This window comes from Numenius arquata, chromosome 5, assembly GCF_964106895.1.
Source record: "Numenius arquata chromosome 5, bNumArq3.hap1.1, whole genome shotgun sequence".
Taxonomy (NCBI): Eukaryota; Metazoa; Chordata; class Aves; order Charadriiformes; family Scolopacidae; genus Numenius; species Numenius arquata.
The window spans coordinates 47689028-47707549 of NC_133580.1; the positions used below are offsets into that span (position 1 = coordinate 47689028).

Genomic DNA, 18522 nt, shown 5'->3' on the forward strand with positions numbered 1-18522 from the left:
AAATGTTATCTGCAGTGAAAGGTCTCATCCACGCTGGGCTGTGACAAGTGTTTAGGCTGGAAGGTGCTGCCATCAGTGGTGTGACTCGTATCCATCTGGCACACAGAAGCTCCTGATGGACCAGGATGAATCATGATGCTTGAAAACGTGGCACACTGTAAAGTGTGGGGGGAAGTACATAACCTGTAAGCCAAAAGTTATGGGGTAGAGAAAGTGTCTTTGGGAAACGGTCTCATACCTCAAACGAAAAGCAGGAAGCCTAATCTGTAGAACAATAAAGCAGGCAAAACCTCTTTCCTTGTTGGCCCAAATTCATCTCAGGCTTGCGTAGGTAATGTTTGATTAGCCTAATGAAGTGGGGAAAGACAGAGCAAATCTATTCCTCTCTGATTGCATTTTGGCTGGGAAGAAGCACGTAAAGAGGCAGCATCTAGTAGCAGATTTCGAAGGGACTGTTTTGGTGACTCTTGCTCAAGGCTTGAAATAAAGAGCTCTATTAGGTCACTGTAAAATAGGACATGCACCTGTACAGAAAAGCTGGTGCTTCTAGCCCATGCAGTCTGAACTGTCAAATACTGTTAGTATTAAAAACAGCCAGGCTGGGCTTGGGTACCAGACCTTGATCACACCTCCAAGCAGGTGCTCCTATGCTTTTTGAACATCTTTTTGCATGGTAAATACCCAATTTGCCAGCAGTTAATTGCAGAACTGACTCACTAAGAAATAAAGTATGTTCCATAATGAATCATGGTGATTTGGTGCTGCTGTGTTTGTGGGTTCGCTCTTGGTCAACATAATTTCCCATTTGTGGCTTCCTTGTGAGACCCCATTGGTGCAGATGGTGATTGTTGCAGGACCCCTGCTCAGGAAGCGGGCAAGGAAGGCTACAGTCTTCTGTCATAGCCTCAAGTTGTGCCAGGGGAGGTTCAGATTGGATATTAGGAAAATTTTTTTCACTGAAAGGGTTATTAAGCATTGGAATGGGCTGCCCAGGGAAGTGGTTAAGGCACCATCCCTGGAGGAATCTAAACGATGGGTTGACATAGTGCTTGGTGACATGGTTTAGTGATGTTTTTTTTATCAGTTAGGTTGATGGTTGGACTAGATGATCTTAAAGGTCCCTTCCAACCTAGACAATTCTATGATTATGTGGTGCTTATCTTCAACTGCCAGGCACTGTTTTGGGATATCCTAATGATTAGGAGCAGCAGAATAGGATGTGAAATCCCATTCTCATTTAAAATGAGTTGTTTTCTTCTAAAATAAACTGGTTCTTTTTATCTAAGCATGAGATACAAACCATAATTAAGTCTAGGTTGTATTTTTTATAAAAAGCCTCATAGATGCTTAGTGCTTATTATCTTTGGATGCACTTGTTCAGGTTTGATAGGTTATTGAGATGATCAGACTTGTCCCGATCTTTAGTCTTGCTGCATTGTGGTCCCAGCCTGGGATGTCTGAGACTGCTTAACTTTTTTCAAGCAGTGACTGTATAGGATATTCTGGTAAATGCTAAAGTAAATAAATAAAAGGTTAAAATTGCCACATTCAGGAAAATATGATGCCTGCAGTATTTCGGGGCTGGATTTTTGCTGTAATCCAGGCTTACAGCGAGTTTAGCAGTAAGGTGAAGACATCCAGCATCTTGATGTTTCTTATGTTTCTTTTTTTCTTGTCTTTCTAGAGTCTCCCCCAGCAGCGATGTCAAGAAATGGATACTTCTTTGAAGAGAGTGGCAAGTATTATTTAACTTCTTTGTGCATAGTATCACCTTATTGGAGGGAGAGCTGCAAGACAAGGTTAGCTGAGAACTTGAAACGGGTGATATAAAATCCATTTAGCTTAAGCAGCATGCAAAGGCAGTCTTACATAATAGTTGTGTAATCTTGCACTGGAAGCAAACTCTGCGTTTTTAAGTCCTGTAGATGTTCTAGATATTCAAAGCAGTAAGTAATCATCTTTGCATTGTCATCAGTGACTATTACGGATGGCTCCTTGTTTTTCAAGTTATTTTGTGGTGTTGTGCTGTAATAAACCTGCCAGTCTGTATTTGCTTGTCTTTTTCTGGAGTGGAGATCACGTGTGGGTGACAGATCCCTTTGGAGACATCCTCCCAACAGCATCAGGCAAATGTTGGATGGCTCTGGTAAATGCATCTTTTAGTCCAAAGTGCTCTCTAAGATTTTTTCTTTGAAGCAAGATTAATTTGTGGCATTTGGAAACTTGTATCATCTGCCTCAAAGGTGGCAGAGCTCTTGGAGATACTGCACTCATAAAGGGCCAAAGTATCGTACAGCCAAACTTGAAGTGCAGTGAGGTCCCAGCTTCTCTACTGGTTTTGGAGAAATAGCATGTGTGTGGATTCTAAGGGAGAGATAATCTTGAGAGCTCAACTTAAGAGCAGCCGCTTCAGGTTGTGGTCTCTAAGGGCCTGGGGCTTCTTGCCCTGGAGAAGGTGCAGTGCTTGGAGGATTCAGGACTTCCAAACGGTGAGAGTAGAAGACCTAAAATGCTCCAGTTATTTAGGCCTGTAGATGCTTGTAGCTGTCACAAAGATCATCTTTCTTCTTCCAGGGGTCCAAATCTTAGGTTAACATCTGGGAATGGGAAGCTGAATGTCTGCCAGATGTCAGCTGCAGTAGATCCAGCATTGCTATTGACAGCACTTCCTTTGGTGCTGGCTCGCTTGCCTTCTCTGAAAGTGTTGTATGCAGCCAATTTCTAGGAGTAAAAGGATGAAACTGGAAGCAAGTACTCTCATATCTAGTAAGAAGTCTTTTCTGAAGGCTGGATTGAGTTGCAGAAGGGCAGACATTATTATGCCTGACCTCAGGGCGGTTTTATTTCTTTGGTATTTCCAGGTTTTCCAAGGGCACGTGGGTCATGAGGTCTGGGTAGCCCTGTTCCTCCCTTCCCTGGCTTGCTTGTGGCCCCTTGGGATGTGGTTGGTGCTTTCTTGAGGAATAGGAATGTAAGAGGGTGATCCTGGTTGGGACCTGGAGAAGATAACTAAGCCTCCAGCTTCTGGCTGAGAGCAGTGTTAAGGGCTTGGTGAGAAATTCTGCTGTAGGATTTGGAGGAAGAACAAAGGTGGCTATCTTCTGGTGCTACCTGCTTCATCTCAAGCCCTCCTGCCACAGGGAACACAAGCATAGCTTTGTCCTAGCATCTTATGTGGAAAGGCTTTGCATGCGCCCTTCTAGGGCTCAATGTCTTGTCTTCCTCAAACTGTCCAAGCAAAACAAAAAGGCAGATATGTGGATGATTTTAGAGCACACTTGTAGTCGTGGAATTCCTTGTGCAAAGCTCTCCTATGAGATATGCTTTTTTGTCAACTTGGTGCCATGGCAGCGAGCACTTATTTCTGCCCTATTTGTGTTATTACTGAGCTTCCTCCTTTGTCTTAAGGAGATGGTATCTTAGAACTACCATTAAGGACTTCATGAAACTGTGTATGCTTCTTTCCTGTTATGCTTCTGCATGGTTTGGGGGAAGGAGGGAAGGTTGCTTGAAAGTTGCTCTTCAGCCTGCATGCAGTATTGAAGGCTGTATTAATTGTGATTGAAAATACAGTTGATTTCTTGGCTACTTCAGGCTCAAATCTGCTGTCATTCTTGTTCCTCATTACAAACTGACCTTTTTTAAAAGTTCAGTTGCTGTTGAGTGATGAGTCACCTTCTACTGCCTGATTCAACTGAGAGCTTGTGTGCTTCTGCACAGAATACATGGGCAGCACATCTTGGGGGTTGCCAGCGTGAATATTCGCATCCTTATGTGAAGCAGTGCTTTTGGCTCTCTGTAGAGAAGTTTCACACGCTCAGATTCTTGAAGACTTACCCAAAAACTTAATCAGGGCTAGAGGAAATGGTAGAGAAAGAAGTTACCTTTTCACATAGTTTCAAAACTGCTTGTTTTGAAACGGAGCTGTGTAATCATTAAGCTGTTTCTTGGCACCACTTGTTCAGATCTGCCAGTTCATTATGGAGACAAAGAGATGCTCTTGCCCCACCTTTAAAATAAAAAACCTAATCCCCTAAACTGTGTGTTGGGGGGAGGGAGGGGGCAAAGGAAAAAATAAAACTCTTCCTTTGATTCCCTTAGCACTTACATTTTTCCCTTTTCTCAGTTCAGAAACATTTTTTGATACTATTGCTTTTTGTATAGTTGAGCTTTTTCCTTATCTCCTCCTGAGATCTTGCATATACATATGGTTTTCTGTATCCTTAGTAATTAGGATGTTTTTGTTTCTGACCATATCTGAGGCTCTGTTAGAGACTGTGTCTGTTGCTGCCAGCTAACTTTTTTCTTACCCTTGTGTTCTCAATAGCAGCTGCAGCCAGGCTAAAACTTAAAAGATAAGACTTCAGTTTTAGTTCAAACCATTGTAGTGAGGGTAATCTTAGCTGCAGCATGAAAGCATTTCTTTTTAAGAATCTCCTGGATATTTACTGTTCATAAAAATTGACTGAAATACTTAATAATTTGTTGTTCAGTTAATTGCTGAGGAAAGCCCAGGAAGGATTTTCTGGCGAATGAATGTTAATATATGAATATTCTGGAAGCTCCAAGGGTTGTTATAGTCCCAACCATGTACCAACATGCTTGATAACTTCTGTAATGGCTAAAAATACGGAAAGTTAATCAAAGGAGCTCATGTCTTTAGCTACAAGTTCCAGTTTCCAGCATACTCTGGTTTTTCCCTATTGCTGGAAAAACTTGACTGAAAACCACTTTTGTGGCCTTTAGTACATTGCAGAAGGTAAATGCATGCACTATAGCTGGGGTGGTGGTGGTGGGGAATCTGTTTAGTAGCTAGCTCTGTAGAGGCAATATTAAGAAGAAAAATAAAGAAATAAATTTGCCTGCCCAGTTAGAAGTTTCTGATGGAGGGTTTGGTGGCAGCTGTTGGCCATGTTCTGTTTTGATTCCATACATTGTCAGTTTTAATAGTTGTCCTCTGACATATCTTGCTGTTTTTACTCATTCTTTTGAGTCTGTGGAACAAGCCTCTTGCAGAAGCAAATGAACAAAGTCGGACATGGCCCCGAAATGTTTGCTGTCCCCCTACCCACGCTATGAGCAGACTGTGTGTTTAAGTCACTTGAATCTAAAGCAATGTTGTTTTGTCAAATGAGTTTTCTTCCTGGCAAATTTAAGTGACTAATGAGATGATTGTGTAGACCCAATCCAAACCTGAAGATAATTGGACTCCTGATGAAATGCAGCTCGGCAATCAACTTTCAGAATAACTACTCATCAAGCCCCACATTGTCTCTTGGCTGTCAGCCTCCTGCACCCTCCGTGGTGGTGGTGGGGGAATATCCAGTGCCTGCTACAAGTGGATTAGTTCTAAAGTCATTGGTGTTAGCGGCAAGTGATTAAATTCTGCCAGTGTATCATGAGCTTTTTAATTGACCCAAGAACTTTCCCTGATAAGACACCAAAACGGAGTATTTCTAGTTCCTCTTGCAAAATCCAAAGGAAGGAGTCCCAGTATAGTGCTGGGGATATTTGAATTGTTGCATTGTTTTAAAGCTGGTTCAACAGATATTGCAGCATAAATTTTTGTCTTCCAGAGCAAATCCCTCACTGCTTGGTCTCCTCTGACTTATTAATTGGTTTTGCTGGCACAATAAATTGCAGTTGTGTTGAAGGGCCCCAAGGCCCCAGTCTGGCTTGGGATGTTTGGATATATTTTATCTGCTTGTTTTTGTTTTTCAGTTTGCAGTTCAGTTTGGTATGTGTGCTGTGGGTTTTTTTTTCTTTTTTAAATTTGTCTTTATCTGTCTTGGAATTGTTTGCCTAACTAGGAGATTAATCTAAATGTCTTTGTGAAACAAATCCTTTCACAATGGGTTTCCCCTGATGAGATGTCCAGTTTACCAGCAGGAGATGCACTACTGCTACCTATGGAGGGCCCAAGGGGGTGGCTTGCAGGTCTCTTGCAGGTTTGGATTTCTAAGAAGCGTGTATCAGGAGGCCTATAATGAAATGAACGCTCCTGATTTCTGTGGGTTCTGGTACAGAACTGAAATTCCACGTGCTGCTGTGTTTTGTAAAAACAAAATGAAAAACAAAAACAAAGCCCCACTGAATTACTTGGATTATTCACAACGTTTCCTAGAAATCTGGCTGCAAAATACAATACTGGAATTAATTCAAAAGTGCCTGGGTGGGTTTTTTTGTAGCAGATCAGTTCTTTCAGTTCTGTTATGAATTATTGCTGAAGTGGCAGGGGAAACTTTGTTTCCATCTGGCTCTTCATGACAAAAGACTGATTTGAAGTAAGGTTGAAAACACGTGACTAAAGTTTTGGCTGGCCAGTAGTGGAGGCATCTGTTATTTAAAGGATGCAGGTCTGGTCTCACTGTCTAGCAGGGGAGTCACCATCTCTTTTTATAGAAGAAGAGGTGGTGGTTTGATCTGTGGTCTTGAAGCACTCTGGAAGCTTAGGTAATGGATTGGTATCTCCATAGCAGGTGGCTGTTACTCCAAAAGGCTGCAAGCCCATGTCTGATGGGCTCCCAGTGACTGCTCAAGAGCCAAGAAGCATCACCCAACACTTCCGCAGCTCTTATTCTCCTTAAGCTACATGTGGAGAGGCTGGAATTGGAGGATACTTCTCTAAATCCCATCTAGATGACCCGTAGAAGTTATTAGTCTACCTGTGCCACTCATAATAGTTGACTTATTAAAGGAGGCTGACAAACAAAAGCATGGAACGTAAGCTCTGGACCCCTCTTGCCAATTAGTTGTAGGCGGCAAACCCTCAGAAGTCCAACAACAGTCTGTGGACAACTCCTACCTCCCCCAGTTGTCTTCTCCTGGGTTGGCATAAACCATGTCCACATGGCTGCCTGCCATACGATGGGTAAATCTGCTTAGGACAAAACCAGTGAGCCTTGCCAGGGAATCTCTCAACTGTGAACTGAAGGAAAAGCTTAAAATTCTAGCAAGCATCCAGCTGTATGCAGAACTACTTTATTTAATCAGCGTGGCTTACATTTTTAATTTTGTGGGGGACAGCGTTACAAAATGTGACTTGATAGCAGCCTTCGGGAGGGTATTGCTCTGTGGCTACAGCACTGCAATTGTTCTTGTCTGTAAAATGGAGTAGTTTGTTGGGAAGGAATGAATTCTTCATGACTGCTTTTCAGACTCTTGTGATTCAAAACAATCCCCAAACTTCAAAGTTTAACCTCAGCAGAAACACGTAAAATTTAGGCAAATATTTACCTGAAAGATGCTGTTCTAACAATACAATTGCTCTTTTTTGTCTGAAAAAGGAGAGCTATTTTGGTAAGTAGGTGATCATGCTAAAATCAGCATATGAGATGTGACCAGAAGCCTTCATTGATGAGTGTGTGAAAGCAGGATGCTCTTTAAACCCTTTTTTCTAGAATACTATGCGGATTGGAAAGCTGATAACACTTGTACAAAGTTCTTCCTAGCGTCTCCTGGATCCTTCGATTCTTTTATCCCTGCCAATATTAACTAACTGTAAGGTTATCTAACCTTTGGAGGCAACGTGAGTCTGTTTTTGTGCAGAGTGTAAAGGTCAAAACGGAGGTGGAGACTCAATTAATAATGGAGTTTCCTTTTGCACCCAATGTTGGGGATTTGGGTATTTTCTGAGTGACGCAGTGAATCTGCAAGCCTGCAGTACTCAGGGAACAAAGCAAGCCCTCTCATAGCTTAAAGTTCAGGCTGATCGCTTTAGCTCACGTTAATTAAAACTTCATGCCTTTATTGAAAATTATTGTCTTTTGTTGGTCACAGCAAGTTGAAAGTCTATGAGTGGAAAAACCAGAGGAAGCTGAATTTTTAACTTAATGCCAGTATCATGACTGGTTTTAAGGTAGATAGAGTTTAATTCTTTCTCTTGAGTTCATTAATGGTATGTTATAGCTGAGGATTGGGATGCTCAAAGAACGGGACCTGATTTTAGGATAATGCCCATGTCCCAGTTGATGCCCCCTTATTTTTAAAAGCTATTGAATTTATATTGTTATTATTATTGCTTCTGTTGCCCTTCTGTACTTGACCTACTATTTTTCCGAGAAAGTAGATGCAAATAGCTTCTTGGGTTCTTCCAAAACAAGAACTTGCCAACTCCTACACTTGACTGTCTGACTGCAGCAGAGCTGGGAGGTTCACGGCTTGAAACATGAAGAGTGGGGCCAAATGCTGGATTTCAGCTCTGAATGGATCAGGATCAGTGACAAAAATACCTAAAGCAGTGATGTTAGAAGGAAAGCCTTTGCTTTTCCCAGGGTGAAATGTCTGAGGCTGCTGAATCTGGCAGGAGCACATTACATACTGTTGCTCCTATGTTCTGGTGAGGTGACCACAAGTGCTATTCTGCAAAACCAGTAAAAAGGACTCTCCTGCAACTTGCTGCTTTCTGTGCCGAAAACCTCATTTGAGAAATCTGAGATGGCTTTTAACACAGCTCACTGATAGTGTTGGATTGCCAATCATATGAGCTCAAAAGAACTCTTTTAATCTAACTTTAGCTTTCTGGCTTTTTGAAGAGATAGCGTGGGAGGGGGCAACTACCACTTCTGAAATAGAGCAGATGCACCCCATGATTTGAGAAGCTGGGGCTTGGATTTGGCTGAGGGGAATAGGCATTGCTGTGCAAACAGGTGCTATCAATGAGAACGCTTTTCCAGACTTGTAGTGCAGACTACTGTCAAAGTTGAGGGTAAAAATCGGTGTTTTCCAGAAAACTGCTTTGAGTGTTAACGTAGCATATGTGGTCCTTCAGAATAAAGCCAGCAATTTTTGCAGAGACTTGGCAGAGGTTGGTAACTTTTGACAAGCTTTGATCTTAGCTTTCCTAAACTTGCCCTGCTAATCTTGCCACATGGATATGTACCGTATCTCATCCATCTAAGTCGCTGAAACAGTAGCAGCAACATATCTGCCTAAACAAAAAAAAAAATGTGCAGCATGCATATGCCCAGAACTGTGCAACATCAGGGTAGTGCCAAAAGGAAAAATGCTCAGTCCGTCCCCAAAACCTTCTCCTTAGATGTTTTGTCTGGCTTGCTGTGCTAGACTGAGTCTGCAGCAAAGTGTGGATATAGATGCGTTTGTACTCCTAATCTCTTGGTTAGTGTGCATACTTACAGATGCAGATGTTGATTAAAATAACATGATTGGCTTTGTTGCCTCTGAGGCACACCGAGAGGTTATGCTGGGGCTGTGTCTGGCAGAAGTCTCATAACCTGGGATGTGAGATGATGTTGTTAGTAACATAGCTGCTTTTCTCCCAGGAAATTGAGTTTGATGATTAAGATTTTGGCTTTCTTGGAGAAGTCTATAGCCCCTGGGCTGTGAGTGCTGCTTCCATGGAGCAATTAAGCTTTTCTAGGGAACATACATGGTGTGGCTGAAGTTGTGCTTCCTGCTAACTACTACTCTGCTGATTTTATTACCCCTGCAGCTGCCAGGTGCCACTAAGGCAGCAGAGGGGGAGGTAATGCCACCTCCAGTTGCTGCAGCTCAGCTTAATTCACTGCTCTTCCCAGCAGAACCCTGGGCTCTTAAAATTCAGCTCGAAAGCAAAACAGCTGCAGGGTAAGCACCTTGTCAGAGTTGTGAGAGGGTTGACAGCAGCAGGACTGGGGAGTTGAAGTGGATCTGAGGTGGTGACGAGAGTAAGGAGAGAAGGATGGAGATGGATATTGAGATACTAGAGCAAGGCAGGCCTGGGCCACGTATGAATTACAGGGGAAAGGGTCATGCTCTAGAGGGGAATGGATAGAGAAATTGCATATTTTTTTTTTTGTCTTCCCAACACCTGCATAAAATGGGGGGGGTGGCTTATTTTCATGTTGCATAGGATGGGCTGAAGTACACAATGACTTGGGGTCAAGGCATCAGCTACTTATGGCTGCACAAGGTGAGGAGCTGACTTTTGTTCCTGCAGCACTGAAGGATGGTGCCTGCTGTCCTTGGCCTTGTGCACTTTTCATGCTTTTCCATTTCTTTGCTATGAGATTGAGTCCTACATGGTGGACTCATCCTGACCGCAAGCTTCAAGGTGCAGGAGGGCTGCTCTGATTTTTCTCAGCCAACCTTAACCCAGTTCCTCACTCTGGCCACCTACTCAGCAAAATCTCTTTTCTTTTGTGCTTTTAGACCATATTTCAGGCTGAAGTGGTACTTCCTGTGCTCAGAGGTCTGACTCACGCTGTCATGTAGCTTATGGCACTTCAGCAAATGCTGCCTTCATATGAAGTGATAGAGATAGGGGAGGCACCACTTTGGAGATCTTACGCTCTTCCCCAGCCAATTTGAGGCAGTATGCGAAGGTGTCTAACCCCTGCCCACCCCACACACTTCCCTGAAGCAACTGCTCGTAGCACAGGCTGTAAAGTGTTACTGAGACTCTGCTTCCATGTGGAAACCTGATTGATGTTTACACAAGTTGTGCAATGGCCACATCACATCCTACTCTGAACTTCTGCAGAACTCCAATCAAACTTTCAGAGGAGCTGAACAGCTTCTGCTGTTGCTTGGGGCATCAGCTGCCCTTCAAGCAGCGGGCTGGCACTCAGTGATCATCAGGCGATGGGGTGGAAAACAGCTGCCAGGGCTGGAGGCAGCTATTGAGCCATGCTCAGAGGAACGGGAAGGTGCATCTGCCATACACACAGCTCATCTTACCTCGAGGTGACCCTGTATTTGACGGGCAGAAGTTGCTTGTGTTTTAAAATGCCTGGCAGGCTAATAGGCTGAAGGATTCGAAACAGGAGTGGTTTGAAGCCTTGGGGTGGTTTAGTGACAAAGCAGACACCTGCCTGGGAGTGCAGTTCCTGTATAGCCCAGGTTTGGGATTATTTGCAAGCTGAGTGTTTTGTCCGTCCCTTGCCCAAGGGACACAAGGCTCGACTGCCTTTTGTTCTGCTCTTTCCTCCCCTAAAGAGGGAGGAACAGAGGATGCTTCCCTTGCCAGAGTCCTCGCTGACCTCTGCCCAACCCTCTGATCTTACTCCACCCTTGCCCTTCTTCCAGCTCCTGTGCTGCTTCTCTCCCGTCTCCAGCCCTCTCTCTTTTCAGGGCTCACCACTGCTGTGCTTTTGTATCAAGCCAGTTTGAGTAGGCTTGGGAAGTGAACAAGTAGTTTTCCCTGCTTGGCTTTTACCCATCTGTGTCTTAATTGCATTAGGACAGTGGGGAAAACCTCAACTATGTTCTCTGAGCTGTGTGCTCAAATCATTTGTCCCCATGTGCCTCCCATCTGACCCACTGAGTGGAAAGGATCTGGGAACATGATGAAAGTAAGGAGAGAAGGATGGGGATGGATATTGAGATATTAAACCAAGGCAGACCTGTTGTGACAACTTTCCTGGGGCCGCAATCCTGGATATGGCTGAGTTGGAAAAGTCAGGATCATGGATTTTAGCCTATCTCAGGCTGATAATGCTTTGCAGGGTGGCCCAAGGTGGCATCGGGGAGCTGTAAGCACTGGTGAGTGCTCTGCTCTGAAGAGAGGTTATGGTGTCCATCATGCATTTCAGAGGAACAAAACCCCAGGTTTGATACTTTGCTTGTGATTAAGATGCTTACATGAGGCTTTGTAGAACTACCTAATACTAGGTTTGTAGTGTACTTCTGAAGCCAGCAGGCACCCTGTCTGGTTCTTGTCCATCCCTCCAGGGCCCAGGCTGCCCCTCAGTCTCATCACATCTGCCAGCCCTTGTGCAGGTGTTTCATACCTGGCGGTGCCCACAGTGCCATGATACTCTGGGTATTGTGTTTGTATGTTCTCTTTACCTCATTTTCTGGCTGTTTTCGACAAATTTCCATCATGCAAGGATGGAGACAGCTGCCTAAGCTCCACCAGCAGCAGACGACAGCATCCTTGGTGCATTTTGCTGTCTGTCTGGCAGGCTGGTTGGGGACAGCAGCAACTTGAATGCTTTTTGAAGCACCAATTCACATTTATTCCTTTTAAGCAGGTAGATGAAGGAGGCAGAGATCACCAGAGGGGGATTAATCTGATTTTTTTTTTGTTGGGCTTCCCATGCCTCAGACAAGCAGCTCAGAAGTTACTTGAAGGGTTGAACCCCTGTCACCCTCCGAGCACTCCTGGGGAGATGCCGAGTGCTCGTCGGCATGTTGCCCGCAGCAGGAAGCACCACAGACCCTGTCCTGCATCGTCGAGTTCCTGTTTGTGGTCTCCCTGCTTGTGGCTTGTTTTCTGCAGTGGCAAGCTGTTGGCTCAGTATCACTCTGAGACTGCTTGTGCTGTTTTCAGCTCCTGCTGCCTCTACATTTGCTTATACGAGGCTGTAAAAAAAGCCATCAATATTTTAGTTTCCATTCAAGCCTCTGCCTTGAAGCTCACCCTTTTCATTTTGCTGTAGTGCCTAAAGCAAGCTAATGAAATATATCCCTCCTGCTTCAAATTAAGGCATAAAAGACTTGTCAGAAGATGGGTAGAAGCTGCTGAATAATCCTGGTAATGTAAAAATTGACATTCTATAATGTCCCTAATTCTCCTAATTAAACATGATACACGAGCATGCCACAAGAGTCCTCCAGCTGCTTCGTAATAAAACGTTGCAGTGAACCAGCTTGCTGTTGAACGAGGCTAGGTTAAACTCTAATTAGAAGCGTTGCGAAAGGCTAAGGAGTTGTCTGCTGTAATTAAGAAACTTGTCTCGCTTTCTCAGTGCTGCTGCCTCCTGTGACCTGCTCCTCTGCCCCTTGGGAAGCTGTGGGTCTGTCTGTCCGTATCAGGTGTCTCCTTGGAAACATTTTTTTTTTTTTTTTCTTTCCCCCCCTTAAGTTTCAAATTGCTGAACCACAAGCGAAATAGCTGTGCCGCTGCATTGAGCTGATGAACACACATTGTGTTTGGGGTGGGCTTGGGCTGTGGTGCAGCTCTTACTTCTGGGTTGCTGCTTGGTGTTTTTATGGTTTCCAGTCTGAGTTTTCATCCTGGCTTTTTTTCTTTTTTTTTTTTTTTTGATCTGAGAGAAGTGAGACGTTACCTCCCTTGGATTTTCCTCTTATGCCATTGACTTGCTGAGCAGGCTGGTGGGCGAAGCCTGTGCTGTTACTTGGCCAGGCTCTGGAGTGGCCCATCAGGGACACGCCTGAGGCCAGCCCAAAACTTGCCAGAGCTGATTGCTTTATAACTTTCAGCCCTCACCAGGCGAGGGGATAAGAGAAGCCCCTCACAAAGGCCCCAGGTGCTGCTGGGGCCTTGCTGCAGGCCTGGGCGGCCATGAAGGGTGGGTATGTCTGCACCCTGGTGGCTCTGGGTCCAGGCCCCGTGGCCCTGCTAACCGCCCTCTGTGTGTCGTTGGCAGGGTACCTCAAGTGCGACACGGATGATGGCTGCGAGGCCAAGGAGGAGACGGGGGGTGAGGAGCTCTTTGATGCGGTGAACTCCTCCATCGTCTCGGGGGACAGCATCCGCTTCTTCGTCAACGTCAACCTGGAGGTGCCACCAAACGCCACTGGTGAGTGCTGCCTCCCAAAAAGGGGCTGCAAGATGCGGTCGTTCCTTGCTGTGAAATTTTGGAGCTATTTTTTTTTTCTTTTTTTTTTTTTTTTTTTTTAGCAAAGCCTAAAACAATCTGGCTGCTGAGTGGTTCTTCAGCCATCCATATGAAGTATCCTCACTCCTTTTTCCTTCCGCTTCTTAAAGCGAGGTCTTGAGTTTGGGGCCTGGGGCCTTGCTGTCCCTCTCGCTGCTGTGGCCGGGTCACTGGATAAGGGCAGTTTCTAGGGAGAAATTGGGATTCTTGGTGCGTGTTAGTCCCTGTAGATAACTGGAACGTGGCTCTGGGGCTTCCCAAGGTTTTTGGAATATTTTTTTGATCACTTTTTAATTGAAATGCTGGAGGTGAATTGGAGCTGTGGATCGCCCAGGTCAGTCGCTGCTCTCTGTAGCAGCTGGCAAGGGAAGAGTGTAGAGGGATTTTGGGGGTTGGAAATGTGCCTTTTGGGTTAAATCATCCTGGCTAGAGGCTAGCAATCCCTACACCTGCTGTGTTGAAGTAGATAGCAAAAATGAGGAGAGAAATAGCCTAGTAAACACGGAGGTAAGGCCCCTCTATAGATGCAGCTATGTCTATAGTACAGGAAGTGCTGTTGTGTGTCATGCTCTGCTTATGAATACAAACTACCTCCTCCAGGTGAGGGCCCAAGTGCCAAGCTCCCCCAAATATGCTTTAGTGGGATCCGTACCTGCTACAAGGCAGCTTCCTGCAGGGGAGGAGGATAGCGTTTGCTGGTGGTGGTGCCTCCAGTGCTGTGTGGCACTGAGGATGAACACACCAGTGAAATGCATCCCTGCAGCTCCCACCCTGGGGGAGCTGCGTTGTCAGTTTTGAGTGGTGGCTTGGCTCATACAGGCCAAGTGGTCACAAGGGAGGTGTTTGTGCAGTTGTGTTGCAGATACACGTCTGCCCAAAACTGTGCTCTCTGTGTACTCCCTGCCAAGCCAGCATCCTTTAGAAACTTTGCCCAACATGGGGAGTGAGATGGAGGGAACTTCTGAACAGCCTAGTTAACACGAATTGTGAAGATAGATATCTAAAATGCTTGCTGTTGAGGAATAAAATCCCTAGATTGCTCTAGAGGTTGCTTTTGCCTCTAGCACATCATTTTAACATCCTCCGTAAGGCATGTGCTAAATGGTGAATGAGGAGGACTAGCAGAACCTGGCTTTAGTGGTATGTGCCTAAGAAAATGCAGCCTCTGGGACGCAGTAGCAGCTTGGGTTTCATCTTGGCAGCTAGAGGCAGACTGGAGCCTGCCTGTGTGGGCACTGACTATTTTGGAGATTAAATGCAAGGGCTCTGGATTATATTTGGTGTCACAGTATCGGAGAGTTCTTTAAATTTGCTCAAAGTTATTTTTAGATTACAGGCAAATCCCAATTGATCTATTGCAAGCGATTATTTGAAACAGCAATGCAGAATAGGCATGGCCCATACCTCTGCTTGACTAACTTGAAGGCTACTTTTTGAATTTGAGTGGTGACTTCAACTTAAGAAAAATATCTAGCAATTTTCAAGCCTGCATTTTTACAAATGCCATCTTAATTGAAAGATTTAAGGGGAACTGTACTCTGCTATGACAAGTCTGGGTTTAATGCCGTGGGGTGCATTGTTTGGGGATGAGGAATGCAAGTGCTGTGGATTCTTCTGTGTCTAAAGAAGCTAACTTTCCTTGTGTGTCCTCCTAGGCTTTTTATAAGTGTTTTCCCTTCCATTCAAAACAGGACAAAAAAGGCTTTCTTATTTCCCTCAAGCACTGATATTTGGTAGTGGTATTAGTTGTATCCTTTTTCTTCAGCTGAGATACTTAGGATTTTTAAGGAAAAATGGGCTTCTGATGTACCAGAGTCCCCTTTCAAATGTAAGGATAGAGGTTTTAAAAATGGTCTTCAGGCAGAACTAAAGTCTGGACTTTCAATAAGGGCAGGTTTGAAGTGAGATTTATTTTTTTTCTCTTTTTCCCATGACAGCATCAAAGTTGTCCAGGTAGCCAAAATCCAGGTGGTTCTCTGTGAGTATCAGGTATAGGATTGCTCAGACTCCAGGTTTGAGTCACCTGGGCTGTCGGCTCTTTCTCAGAGGTGGTGTTGCTAAAGCATCTTCCAGACCTGATTTTTAGACATACTGAATCAGTCTCTGGCTGCAGTTGGCATAGCTGATCCTCCCAGACAGCTGACTGCTCAGATGGTTTAAAGTGGTTGAGATGAGCCCCTTAAGCTCTTCTAACAAAAGTAGCCTGAACTACTAAAAAAAAAAAAAAATGCAAAAATGCCCTCTTCGCAAGTTTTCTAAGCTCTTTCTAGAAATGAGGTTTAACTATGCTATGTCAGAGGTATGTCTGGGAATATACTGTTTCTTGTTCAACTCCGCAAGGGGACACTTTTCAGAAAGCCCTTGCATTGCTGCTGCTCTCTGGATGTTTTGGTTTATATTCAGGCTTTGCGTTCCTGGAGCAGAACTGTGGAGCTGAGCACTTGCAGTGCTTGTCTCCAGCAAGATAAACTGAAAAGAAAGTGGAGGCGGGGGAAAGCAGGTCTTCTCCAGGCAATACAAGTGTTTGGGGGAATCACATGTCCTTATCTCCAACCCCCAAAGGAGCTAGTGCTCCAGGATCCTATAAGATCCTCTGCTGCTTTAATCACAGTGGAAAAGCAAGTGCGGGAATGACATCTTTCTGTCCTCATCCTATTTTCTTGCTTTCTCCAATCTGGGTGAAACCTTTGAGCTGAAAGGCCACCTTGTGCCAGAGGGCTCGATATTGCCCTCTTGTGTCATTGAACCCATTGTAACACTTGCAGGGGCTTGGATGGTTGCTGCCTGGCCAGAGAATCACTGACCATGGGCCATCTTCTGCAAAGAGGGCTCTCCAGTGGTGCCTGTGTTGATTTGTTCCTTAGTGTCAGATGCACTCGCTGTATAAAATGCATTTCCTCAATCTCCAGCAGGAAAAACCTCTAAGGTGACTTGAAACAAATAGCTGCTCTGTGATATCTGTGAGCCTCTGTATGCTTGTTCTGGTTGTCATAGTTTGGTCTCCTGGCTGAACATGGTGTCCAAATTCTCACCTGCTGGAGATCTTTTCTGGCAAGCTGCTATGAAGTTGCTGCCCACCTAAAAGATCCAAAAATCCCATCTGGGGAGGGGATGAGCTGGTACCCCAGGGTCTGGGTACTGGCAGGCAATGTAAGTGGAATTGCAGACTCAGTGACAGTTCTGCCATCATCTTGTCAAGCTGTTAATCTCCGTATGATGGATGTACAACTCACTATGAGCATAATTGGATGCACTTTACTGTAATTCTGTTTTAAAAAGATCGCTGTGTGGGATTAAATGTTGAGCCAACAAAACATAGCACAGCCCATAAAACTCCAACAATTAACCATTGTCATAAAATGCTGGGCTGTGTACACAGATGTGTATAAAACATGATAGCTTGAAGAAATCTAGGATTTAAGGTATGGCCTGTCTCAATTTTAATTAATGCTGGCTGCTGTTGCGTGGAATACTGAGCACAAATCAGTGCAGATGCCCAGGCACTAAACTGCTTCTCAATCTTGACACTTGGGTCCTTTTTCCCGGGTGTTTGCTTCTTTGTGGTAGCTGCTGAAAAGAGTGTTGTGTTTTTTTTTAATTTTTATTCTCTTCTGCTTCTCATCCTTCCAGCTTAGGTTTTGGCGGCAAGACTTCTGTTTGCAGCAAATGTTAGTAGCTGAAGCTGCATGCTTTTGGACCTGGGATCTGCCTTTTGGGGGGAAAATCAGGATGTTTTTCAGAGAGGCTGAGACTTGTACTTAAGTCGCAATAAATGTATATACAAGTAAAATGTTAGGTCTGTGCCCTGCTGCATGTATTTTTGCAGGAGTCAGTACTGCATTCCTGCCCCAAATGAAATCCTTTTTCCCGGACCCCATTGCCTCAGGTTGAAGAGGGAGTCCCCAGCACAGAAGCAGGAATGTTACCTTTCCTGTGCTGCAGGTAGAAAACCCAGCTTGATGCTCTGGTCCCTGGGAATTTTTAGCAGAGAGGATGAGAAGCATCAGTGAGTTTGGTGTGCAGTACAAGGGGGGGGTCTCTTTCCTGTCCAGGCTGGTGTGCTACAAGCCCGGCTTATTTCATAGCTGCCACGTTAGCTATATAGCAGCTTGCAGGCTCATACGTGGTTTTACAACTGCTTTCCTGTTCTCTCACCTGGCTAGAAGTGTATTAACCCTTCTGTCTTAGCTTAACCCTTCTATCTGGCTGTGAAATTGACTGTCTTTTCGTATTTTATATATGGGCTTTTACCATAAATCCCTCTGGAGCCTGGGCTGTGGGTGTACTTGCCTGCATCCCTTCAGCCTGTCACAGAACCGTGGAACTAGACAATTCAAACACTCGCTGCTTTATCTGCAGTATGCTTAGAAATAATTCCCTGCAAATGAATATAGCAATTTGGTTCAGGTTGAGTGTTAAAGTTGGCAGACAGGCAATGCAAACCTCACTTGTTGCAGTGGGTCTGCAAAGTGTGCAGGGGCCACAGCCTTGCCATCGGTCGCAGTGCTCTTATCTTCTTGGCAGCTCCCTTAAATCAGCCAGGCAAATATTTTCACTGTTTGCACTTTATTCTTGCATCTTAGGGTTTTAAAACAAATCACCTTCTCCTTTCCCCAGATTGCAGTAGAGGGGGTTTGCACAGGATTTTTTCCTAAACTTGGAACAATATATCAGGAATTTGGGGAGCTGTAGCTGCTCACCTTTTGCAGTATGGTTTGCCACTTAGAGCTGATGTTCATACTGGTGGTTTTAGCTGCAGAGAGGTGCCTGATCCAGTTTTGGGGGGTAAGAAGGCAAAATCCTGATGACAACAAAAAGCCAATCGGAAAGCAGGATGTGGCTTTGTCGGAGTGTGTGGGGGAAATAACAGAACACGATTTACGCTTCATGAGAAATTAAAGCCTGTTCCACCCTCTGGACAACTGATCATTCCTAGATACGGAGAATCAACAGTTTCCTG

At 44.7% G+C, this 18522-nt stretch overlaps 1 protein-coding gene across 1 annotated transcript in view; it reads left to right on the forward strand.

Annotated features, from left to right (window-relative positions):
- The first annotated feature begins 1690 nt into the window (after window positions 1–1690).
- The window catches only part of SLC4A11 (solute carrier family 4 member 11), a 75820-nt gene continuing 58988 nt past the window's right edge, over window positions 1691–18522 (forward strand). The window contains exons 1-2 of the mRNA XM_074147453.1: window positions 1691–1735; window positions 13332–13484. Of these exons, the coding sequence (XP_074003554.1) occupies window positions 1702–1735; window positions 13332–13484 (187 nt within the window). The 5' untranslated portion in view covers window positions 1691–1701. The remainder of the gene's footprint in view (window positions 1736–13331; window positions 13485–18522) is intronic.